Source organism: Arachis hypogaea, chromosome 10, assembly GCF_003086295.3.
Source record: "Arachis hypogaea cultivar Tifrunner chromosome 10, arahy.Tifrunner.gnm2.J5K5, whole genome shotgun sequence".
Lineage (NCBI taxonomy): Eukaryota > Viridiplantae > Streptophyta > Magnoliopsida > Fabales > Fabaceae > Arachis > Arachis hypogaea.
This window is the reverse complement of record NC_092045.1, coordinates 53875960-53887692: the sequence shown is the minus strand read 5'-3', so window position 1 is coordinate 53887692 and position 11733 is coordinate 53875960. Positions and strand designations below refer to the sequence as shown.

General features: G+C 32.5%; 1 protein-coding gene across 3 annotated transcripts; it reads right to left on the bottom strand.

The window, feature by feature from the left end:
- Nucleotides 1-8636: 8636 nt before the first annotated feature.
- LOC112715613 (replication protein A 70 kDa DNA-binding subunit C) lies at nt 8637-11472 on the bottom strand. 3 transcript variants are annotated; one of them, XM_029289662.2, is made up of 12 exons: nt 11200-11280; nt 11045-11076; nt 10810-10977; nt 10639-10738; nt 10423-10547; nt 10241-10325; nt 10011-10146; nt 9777-9940; nt 9584-9698; nt 9304-9488; nt 9123-9203; nt 8637-9038 (listed from the first exon to the last, which is right to left on the bottom strand). In XM_029289662.2, the coding sequence occupies exons 3-10, from the start codon at nt 10949-10951 to the stop codon at nt 9420-9422; spliced, it is 936 nt and encodes a 311-aa protein (XP_029145495.1). In that variant the 5' UTR covers nt 10952-10977; nt 11045-11076; nt 11200-11280; the 3' UTR covers nt 8637-9038; nt 9123-9203; nt 9304-9419. The 3 variants fall into 3 exon arrangements, with proteins under 3 accessions (XP_029145495.1, XP_072060961.1, XP_072060960.1); XM_072204860.1 differs by having other exon boundaries at nt 9123-9226; nt 10810-11076; nt 11200-11472; XM_072204859.1 differs by having other exon boundaries at nt 10810-11076; nt 11200-11472.
- Between the last annotated feature and the right edge of the window lie 261 nt (nt 11473-11733).

Sequence of the window (11733 nt, the reverse complement as noted above, 5' to 3'; positions counted from 1 at the left end):
AACAATATCCATTTTTGGTTGTTTTGTAAGTTACTGTATTCATCCCTCTTCATGGTTTGCATAACAATACTTGGATAGAGTGTGCAATCTGCTAGAGTAGCTGTTACATTCCCTGTGATGACACAATCTATAGCTGAATTTGCCGCTAAGCAATAGTAAAATACACTTGGCATAAGTGAACAATAATTACCTTATAGTGATTTAAGAACAAATTAAATTAATTATTATTGCACTTTGTATATAGTTATGTAACTCAAGTTGGGTCTATACATATAATTTTTTCAGAAACTGTTTTCAGTTAGATCCCTTCCCACACCATTCACACAGATTTACAATTAGATCACAATTTGCACATTAATAATTGGATAGCAGCAAGAGCTGAAATAAAGCATTATTTATTCAGGCTTTACCTTGAGGTATATGTTCTATTGCACGTTGTTTTTTCTTGGCTAGCTTGTTAGCTCGTTCCATCCTAGCATGTCTTGCAGTATCTGTCATATAAAGATCTTTTCTAGTTTACCTATCCATAATCTAAGTAAGATTTTGATTTCTATTTTGCTAAAATATAAGATTACCTGTGTTAGTTATATCTGCTAGAACATATGGTTTTGTTGCCAAGCTTTCCCGGATCTCATCGTTTTGTAGATTGTTATTCTCGGTAAAATACCTAAAGTTGCCAATGGTACTGCTAGAGCTAATCTGAACCCCTTTGTTGCATTGCATATCATCAACTGGCTGACTCCAGTCAACCGATAATAATGTTGATGACAAAGTCCCTGCCATGATACCTTTGTTACCTTTCTCACTTATAACACCATTTTATACAACTATTTAGAGATATTCAAGGTACTCTTGTAGTGGTATACACACTATAACTGAAATTTACCTTATTGTGGATAAGCTATTTTCCAACTGTGATGAAAATAAGTTCGTTTATATTATGTTAAATGAAAGCATGTTATCCATATTTCGTACCTTGAATTTCACTGTTGCTTGACCATTCATTCATACAAAATTGATCAACCTTTCTCTTATTTTTAAGCGTGTTTCTTTCCTCCATCTCTGCACATTTCAGATTAAACAGGATTGTTAATATTCCAAACATAGAGAATATAAGCAAAAGAAACATGTATGCTAGAAACCATGTCTTATTTATGTTAGAAATCATTATACTTCGATCTGTATACACTAAACTTTGTTCCATTCGTACTAACCTAAATGGAACCAAGATATTTTGACTTTCTATTCTAAAACTCATTATGAAAAATAAATCTACATTTACTTATACCTTTTGACCTTGAGTTCAGTGGGATATCTTTTAGTAGCCTTCCGCTCATAACTATATCTGCATTTAGTCCTTGTGATGATTGTATTGCGTTAGGTTTTCTTCCCCAGCTTTAACTGTTGAGGACTTTTGCCGTGGAAGGCTCCACTTGTGTCTAGTTTTTTTTTTATCTCTCTTTCTCTTCACATGCTATGCTTTGGTATCTGTAACAATTAACTGGTAATAATGGTTGTGTGGGTGTGCCAGGTAATTTTAATACGGTTAAGTTGGTCTTACAAACCTATGTGAAAATTTAAAATACTATATTGTTCATTGATTGGCCTCATTGTTACTACTTTATTCCACATCTATCATGATATTAAACCTTTATTGATATAAACCGGTTAAATACCATGCTGTAAGACTAAATTCATATGATATATAATTATAAATCATTTTTTTACTACCCTAGTAATAGCTATCATTGGTATATATTATGAATTATGTAGTATCTTTTTTATAGTCATTAAGTCAGACTAATTTTAGCAACCTATTACTAAACACACCTCCACAAGGCATCCTAACTTTCTTTTTAAAGATGATCCATAATATATTATCTGTTTTTCAAATCATCCACAGCCAATGATTTCTTTCTATAAAACCCAAGTATCGTACTTATAAGGCCTAGTTATTGTACATGTCTACAAACCGTAGTTTAAAGTCGTTCTTAGCCTTGGGTGTGAATATGTCATATACAAAATTTATAAAGTCCAGTATATGATAACTTGTTTATGAGCCGAATATACTTTTTATGTTAAAATGATATTAGTGTAATCAATCAATTCTGTTTAGTTAGATCTAGGTAATGTATTTATTATTGATAATAGATAACCATTATCAACTTAGTATTAGGGATATTAAATTAAGGTGGCATGTCTTAATAAATTTACAGATAAATATGTAAAAATTAAGTATATACAAATGGGTATATATAGGAAGTTAACCATATATATTACCTGCTACAACTAATACTACTACTTTAATATCAAAAATAAAATGATAAAGAAACCTGTAAACCCTAAACCTTTAAGTTGTTACAAAATTTAGAAGAGTGCATAACATTGATTAACAAACTAACATTGATAACTCTTTCAAAATCAAAACGAACCCAATAGATGGTTATATTGAAACACAAGGGATCTAACTACATATATTCTACCCTATTGTCTAAATAAGCAAACTAAACAAAATAAATTGCATTTAAAACTCAGGAAGATCATCTAAATTGATCATAGAACTCTAAACCATGTATAGCCCATCTGAATGCATTGTAATTGTCTTCACGTTAACATGTTCCTGCCATGTGCGTTGAACCAAATGCTCCCTTCTTGATTCCATATATTTTAGCCTCGAAATCAGGAAGTCTGTTCGCACGGCATCATTTGCACTTCCTGACCCGTCTCTGCACTCCATGACTGTTATTATGTCATTGCCTAAGAACAATGAAGGAGTGTATGGGATTCCAAGACCAGAAACTCTAATCATCCTCTCCCAATGGATGCTGTGATCACCATTTCTTTTCATTTGCCAGACCAGGACTTGCCTGCTGAATGCAAGATTACGGTATGAAATATACCCGACACCATCGTTGAAGTAAGTTAGTGAGTTGTAATCAGATGGCACGTCTGGGGGATCTTTGCCTCATGGAACATCTGGATGCGGAGGTTGAACGTAACTATGGATGCTGGCTCAAAGAAATTAGCTCCCTGCCACCCAATCCAATAGACTATCCCATTGTGCACTATATATTTGGGCCCAAGTTTCTGGACATCACTCTTAAACATACCGGAATGAGTCCATTCTCGTTCAAATGAAGTGTAAAGAGACCATGACATATTTCTTTGTCTAAATGCACGCTTGTAGACATGCACAATACGGTACTCGATTTCGTCCTCCAAAAAACCAAACGCATATAGAGAAACGGCATGAGCGGAATGCTTGCTTGCTTCATCGGTTACGTACCGCCTCTTATCCGATACTGGATTCCATACAAGAAGCCGAGAATTAAGGCCACCCAATGAGATCTTTATGCATATGATTCCGTTCTCAGACCCAATGACTGAATATAAGCCATATTGGTTAGCATCCATTGGGACATTGAACTGAACCTGGCGACCCGAATGAAGATACGCTCGAACGAACCAAATCGAGTTGTAATCACCTGGGGGATAGCCAATGCCTACGATCACACTCTTGCTTCGATCTTTGTTTTCCTTATAGTTTGCCTTCACGAACAAATTAGTACACAGCCTGAAATTCCAACCCTTGCTTAGCGTTCTGCACTGTCCAACTGTCTTAGGATCTGCCTTCACCATGATCTTCCAGATAAGATCCTCACTAAGGTGTGGAAGTTTTTTCATATTGGGTGGAGTGTCACTCATTCTAGATATACAGTTTATTACGGAGCCGCTAATGGCTCTTAGTGTTTTTGAGTAGAAATTATGGTTCTTGTAACCTTTCTCACAACTCATGACATATATATGTTTTGAATGAGAATATCAATAGCTTATATTGACATCTAGAAGGTGTCATGCAATGGGTAAGACAACAAACCGCAAAATAAGATATTTATATTAAATATTTAAATAAGATTATATTGACTCTATGCATGAATAGACATTGCTTTGTGATTACCTTAATAAACACAGGCCAATTGCTTTATCATCCATGCAAATCTAATGACCATTGGATATTAGTAACATTAATGGGTAAAAGTATTTATCTACACTTTTTGTCATTTGTGCACTATTTGGGGCACCTCATATACTTCTTTTAGAAACTGCTAAGGATGTATTGGAAGCAACAGAGTAGTACCTAATTTTGTGTATGACTTGTGCCATGAGTCTTGCATTTAATTAATCCATCAAGAAAACTTTAAAAACGTTCTTTATATTGATGAGATTTTTATCATTCTCTATATGTGTCGTTACCCTATGCATGTGTGATAATCATTTTGCATTACATGTTACTGCATCATAATTTAATGACCATTGGATATTAGGGACATTAGCTAATTAAAGTATTTAACTATAAGTCTTCTCTCTTGGGCACTCTTTCGGCACCTAAACTCCTTCTATTAGAAACTGCTAAGAGTGTATTGGAAGCAGCACCTTAGAACCTATGATTGTGAATAAGTTCTCCAATGAGTCTTATATTTGGTTAATCAATCACGAAATCTTTAATCAAGTTCTTTCAATAGATTGGTGACCTGTTTTTCATTCTATGTGTCATTAGCCTATGTATGTGTCATACCCATTGTGTATTATATGTTATTGCATCATAATTGAATGACCATTGGATATTATTGGCATTTGCTAGATAAGGTTCACCATTACTGGTTTTATAACTTGGTATGAGAAATAATTTTTTAGTGGAATATGTTTTATAATGTTAAGTCTTCTCATGTAACTGAAAGCCCGACTGTATTGTATGCCTTGTTAATCATGATCCACAATTTATATTTATCTCTTAAAAGTATCTAAATACAAAAATAGAGATCACACACCTCTTTATTCTTTTACAGTTGCACAAATAGAAATGATAACTTATTTGACTACATACCTCAACAGGTATGATTCATAAGGTGCTACATTATCTTATGTTGCAATGTCCTACTTTATGTTGAGTTTTTTTATATTTATTTAAATATTGCCTGCTGCTATATTCCCGATAAAATGCATTTTTGCCTTCTCCTTGTTAGTGAATTAATGCAAATCCTGGGAACATATCAACATTGCATTTTTTTCGATGGTCCTTATGGTTTTACTGGGTCAATGCACTAATTGTGTTTCACATCATTAGTTTGCATAATTTTGGCTTGGACAAAGTCTATTTTCAAAAAAGGTAATAGCAGTCTTGTTTGAACAGAACCCCATGTAAACAAAGATGGGGATAAATATACAGATAATTGCTTAAATTTGACAGATTTACGATGAAGTATTCATCTTTATTTATCATGTTATATTATAAGAATGTGTGCCATTTTGTCCAATTCAGACTATGCCAACTCACTGCATTCAACTCGTTTATTTAATTGAAATCTTTCAGAAAAAAAATGCTTCATTTCAATCCTACTTCACCATTTTGAGCTTTAGTCACTTTGAAATATCTTATGATGTGTCAAGTTGATACCTCAGATTTAAGTGCAGCGTATCTGATCAGCGTTGATTTAAAATGGTGAGGCTCTTGATGTGTGTCAAAATGAGCCACCCTATCTACTATTACCTTAACCATCATTTAAACTCTCAGGATAGTCCAGGCTTTCTTTAATCGTTTCCCAAAGAAACCGACTTTGAACAAAGTCCTGCATTTCACTAAAACATTAAGGCAGCTTTAATCACGTCCTTTGATAGTTGTAGACGGGTGACATTTTTATCATTGTATGCATATTTTCTCCTATATGTGTGATAGAGATTTTGCTTTACCTGCTACCACATATAAATCTAATTGAATCCAACTGTTGTCCACTTTCGAATTTACAGATAAGTGGTCTAAATCGGTTAACCATTCATGGTATTATCACTTTTTTTAAGAAACAACCTTTACTTGGGATACAATTTAAAGATATATTAAAATTAATTATGCATCTATGTGAATTTTTGTGGGATCAAGTGCCCATACTATCATTCTTAAAAAATGTTAGACAGTAAATGTGTGCATATATATACCCCCATAAAAAAATTAGATTTGACCCCAAGTTAAAATAATGAAACGATTTAATTAACTCATGTGTGAAAGAAAATTATAAAATTTAGTATCACCAAATAACAAAATTTTAGATATATATATATATATATATATATATATATATATATATATATATATATATATATATATATATATAGATAAATAAATAAGTTCTGCCAAAAATTATATAATATTAGGATACCATTCAGTTAGAAAATTTTTTCGGTTTAAGATTATATTGGTGATTATTTTTTCTACTAAACTATAATATTAACTTGTAAAAAAAAAACTCTTTGGGCTCATAATATATAACGTTTTTAATTTAGTTAACACTCTTTAAAAATACAAAGAATTGTGTATTTCTATCCATGTACATATGTATCTGTTTAACTAACAAATTTGATAGTGGTTGTTGCCAGTAACAATGTTATTAAATATCAAGCTTATTTTTTATTTAAATAGTTGAATAATGATTAGATAGACTATAAAATATATAATACCTTATGAAGGGGTTAATGGTCTTATTTTAAATAATTACATTGCAGTTTTCATCATATAAAATTCATAAAAAGCGTATAAATAGTAAATACCATTCGGAAGACTCGTCTAAAAATTTTCTCGTTAAAAGTTAACATATTGGTGGTCTTGATTAATATTATATTTATTATTATTATTAAATGTTGACAAAAATATACTCAAATTATACTATTAATAAAAATGCGTTCAAATAATTTAAAAACACAATAACAATACCCAACAGTAAATGTATATTTTAAAAAAATACCTTGGAGATTGAATTTGATATAATTTTTTTTAAGCGTAATTATAAAAATAAGATATTATTATACATAAAAATTGGTGATTTTTCGTTGAGTATATATTTTTTTGTAATTTTTTGGTTAACAACTAATAATTCTTTTAATAAATCACATAAAATTATATAATTAGAAAGAAATTATCAAATCTTAAGAATACTAATATCTCATTTTTTTAATTATGCTGGTGAAAATCTACATCAAAATTCAATCTCAAAGACATATTTTGAAAATATATATTTACTGTTGGTATTGTTTTTGTATTTTTAAATTATTAAAAGACATTTTTGTCCATAATAAAATTTGGGTACAATTTTTTCAACCTTTGAAGAATTTGATAGCGTTTTTGCTGGTTAACCCTAAATCTAAAATTTTTCGCTTTTCCAAAATATGTAGAACAAAGGTTGCACATTGTAACCCTAATGAAGTCCTTTACAGTTGCACATCGTAATACACATCGTATTTCACACCATGTTATGTTTTTCTTTGATCAAATTGTACATCGTGTTTCACACTATGACTTTGCATGAATTTGGCTTACATTATCCCCTTCCTCAAGAAAGACAATAAAGGTTTACTTGTTTTAATTTTATGGTGTGGATAAAGATTTTGTTTCTTCCTTCACTATGAATAAACTTCACCGAATAGTTCACATATTTCTTCATCGTTTCCAAAATAAAGTCACATTTAAAAACCTCTTGGAAACTTGTGCCACACAACTCAATGTAGATATGTTAAAGATCTTGTGATGCAATTTATCTGCTTTATATAGTTCTGATAAGGTTTTAACAGCTTGGTATAGAACACTTTTATGGAAAAAGTTTCTTTTTTATCCATCTCATCAATTATAATTTCTCACTCCCTATGTAAGTTGACCTTTCCACATAATTTAATATAGTTAGATGTGTAAATGACGTATATGACACATTTTTCCTTTGGTCTTTGTGGGCATTAGTAGTCTGAACCTAGAACTGGCACTACATTAAGGATCGAGATTCTGGTTTGTAAACTTAGCTAAAATTGTTAGCACTACATCTGTTTAAATCCAGCATACTTGCTGATTTTGCATTCATGTGAATATAAAAATGTCTCGCGTCTATTTGATTACAATACTTCAATAACATGGACTAATTCTTTTTGTCATATATTTTCACTAATGACATCAATCATAAGATATTAAAATGATAAGTTGATTCTCAAATTCTCACCCTTGCATAAAAGTGTCACACTCTCTTATAAGTATACACTTATAAAAAATGCAACAGTGTTTGTAATGCCACTTTATTAGTTACATATATCATGGTTATATTTTACAAAATTTGCAAGATAGGCTAATGCTAAATTGATTAGTTTAGCACTAATACCTCTGCATATATGTACACACTCTCTTATAATTAGATACCTATCAAATTCTCCCTAATTCTTTGCTTAATGGTTTTTTGGCAACTACAAAACTATGATCACATCAATTATGTGTAATGTTTAATACTCATATGTGGATAGTTATTGTTATCTAGCTTGTTGGTTTGTCAAATTTAGAATGATTGGCATTGACTATTAATGAAACTTGTTTGATAATGTACTTAAAGAGGTTTATGATTCAATTAAAACTTTAGCTTTAATCAAGTATTGACCCTTTCCCTATGGAAAATAGTGTCTGATTCTAGCATGACTTAGCGATAGCCATTGCTATTGTATAAAGTATCCATTATTATTCATATAATAAGACTTTTTTTTTCTATTACTTAGCTAGTCATTTTATTATGTAACTTAACACAAAACAAATATATGAAATCACTATTACAGCCACGTGAAGAAAAATCCAGTGCCTGAGTTGTCATTCAATACTATTAAAACATATAGAATCCATCTTAATCAATATCTCTATTGTTAAGACTCTAAATCCTCATTACTAATTTTAGTTACATATAAATAACCCTAATAAGAACATTATCAAAACATGAAGACAATAATAGCTAAGCAAAAAACAGTTTATAGATATCTCTGAAATAAGTATTTCATAAAGCTCATTCATTGCTATCATGAAGTTGCATCTTCTGTCTTTTTCCACGATTGCGGGTAAGTTTGTTGGTTGAAAACCCCAGTTCTTCTTCATTCTCAATGTTGATGGGAATTTGTTGCTTTAAAACCATGGTAGCTGTTTTGGCTGGAGTTTTGCACTTGAGGCTTGTAACACTATCCTCCACAACATCCTGTCCCATGAAAAAAAACTGTCAATTTCCTGCAGATTTAACACAAAATAACCAGTTCTATAAAGTATATAGCACAAGAGTTACCACAGAATATTGAGAATCACTAAGATTGTTGATATCAACCATAGCTGCTGACAAATCCACCGAGTTACTGCACCCGGTATCCTACAACCATATTGGAGATATTCCTACTTAGATATTATAGCCAAATAAACTGCTCAAAGTCTCAATATAATCAAGGAACCTACAAACTTTTAGCACATACAGTTACAGTGGAGAACGTTTTATTTGGGAGATGCATTTCAAAAATTGTATCATCCTCGCAGACCTTCATCACTGTATACACCTGGTCATAGAGCTTGATGTTGGAGGATTTGACATTCACCTTAAAAGAAGTTTTCTTTCTAACAGGCTCTCAAGAGCTGCAGGGTATCCTTCAGCATAAAGTTCCTGAAATTAAATCACAAAAGTCTAAAGTTATAGTTTATTTCATTGACATTTATATAAAGTACATGACATAATACTTGTTATAATTTACTATGAACCTCCTCATCCTTGATCTGTTCTGCTTGTCTACCACATAGTTGAACCGTTTCTCGATCCCATAGAAGCAGTGTTATGCTACCAGTGCCATCATAGGCCATCACCTCAACCTTAAACCTATTATATAAATTGCACAACTTAGTAAATTGCAATAACATAGTCCATCCAAAACATATTGTAAATCTGAACACAAACCTTAACGATGCACTTCCGTGAGTGTGGCCACACTTTCCACACTCGTATCTATTTCCAATTGGTGTTTCAACCTTCTTCGGACACTTTCTACATGATTTGTAAAACCAATCATCCTTGCCAGAATTGATTGCCACAATTGTTCCAGCAATCCACAAAGGGCCTTCCTGCAAATACATGAGGGTTTATGTAAATGCCATATCATGTAACGTGGATTTAAATAGGTGATGGTATGACCTGTGTTGAGTTTAGTGCTTCCTCTATTGTGTTCACCGTCACATCACCCCGCTTAAGTTCATCTGCCCCAGAATGTGAGTTGTTTGTGTTGACTTGACTAATTCTGACCAAATTTGAGGGTATAGCGGCAAGCCTCCTACGCGGTACAACGAAAGTATTTTTTTAATGCTTGGCTACATCTGACCGTTAAAAAAAATTTGAATCTATAGAAATTGAAATGTGGATCAAACCTGTCACGAAAGTCGCGAACCTCCTCGAGATCGGGATTGATGCGTAGCTTAGAAATGTCGAAATGACTCTGTACTGAGGTTTTCTCTGTTTATTTATAAAGCTGATAGTGAGAAAACTTCTGACATCACTTAATGTGTACATTGTATTTATATAGTATAGGATAAAGGGTTTAGATTCATACCATTCCATCTACTCGGTCGGAAGAACTGCAAGACCACTATCAATGGTTCAACTCTTCCATCATCTAGGTATGGTAGTATTTGATCAACCATGTCCCCAAACAACACACACCCAATACGATAATTACTGCAAATCAGTGTGATTAAACAGGTTTAACCCTTATTATCATTATAACACAACCTATATTATGTCACTATAATTCACGAACACAACTTACTCAAGATCTTCAACCAAAATAGCTAGACGCTTCGTTTCCTTCCCTTTGCTTGTGATGAGTTCCTTTGGATCTTCCTTTCCAACCACTTCACCCATAATATCTGCGATTTCCATCTTATTGTTAGGTAGTTATGAATTATACACTAAGGAAGTGTAAATGTATTCGCCTCACCTATTAATTGAGAGTCATTGATCCTGTCAGCATTCAACAACTCTGAAATTTGCGTTAATCGAAACGCTTGAAGTGGGAAAGTTGGATTCTCCACCAAGAGCACCACAGTTCGGTGAGAGAAATTTAAGGTCCACCGATTCATAGATGTCTTGGTTTTTTCTCTCTTGTCTACAACAATGAAATTTGACATTTTATACATCTTGAACTCATCAATGTTATCATTCCATCTACGTACCAACGCCTTAGGGACCGAAGCTTGGATCCTCCCTCCCTGTAAGATAGTAAATACAGCTCAGTTTGGAATGCATGTGTAAGATAGTAAATACAGCTCAGTTTGGAATGCATGTGTGAATGTATAAGATCATGTAGTTTATATTCAATTAATATTACTTGCCTGACTATCTTGAAGAACCATTTCAATACTATTGATCTCCTTAGGATTGTACCGGCAAGGAGCTTTCCATAAACGAACAACATGGACCAAAAAGTTCCATGCAAGCTTTTTCGGACTGACATCCATCAACAAATCAAACGATTCAGCCATGGTTAGCTTGATAAAGGAGAAACACTACAATCAGCTAGCCTTTGACACTTTTTTCAAACTGGAAGAAGTGATGTGTAGAAAGATAGAGGTATGAACATTAGATGCATGCTCCTTTTTATAGTGAATTCTGTATCTCAAAGACATAAAATGTCTGTTTCTGTCATCGTAATAACAATTATTTTTTATTCATTTCGAGATTCGATAATTTAATAACTATTATTTTTTATTCTTCATTTCAGGTTCAATAGATATGACATTACAATTTTGGGTGTTGTCCACGTGTCAATCACTCAGCGCACCACTTGTCGATTGAACAATCAGCCACTACTCTCCTATAATATATAGATAGATTCACACTCTCCTACTCCAAATCTCATTCT

What these genes read in the sequence shown, in the direction of transcription:
- LOC112715613 (XM_072204860.1), bottom strand. Translation starts at nt 11,353, where the DNA reads ATGGCTGAATCGTTTGATTTGTTGATGGATGTCAGTCCGAAAAAGCTT. An exon ending in GTTCGCGACTTTCGTGACAG is followed by an intron (nt 10,147 to 10,240) that starts GTTTGATCCACA and finishes TGTACCGCGTAG; the next exon opens with GAGGCTTGCCGCTATACCCT. An exon ending in CACGGAAGTGCATCGTTAAG is followed by an intron (nt 9,699 to 9,776) that starts GTTTGTGTTCAG and finishes TTTATATAATAG; the next exon opens with GTTTAAGGTTGAGGTGATGG.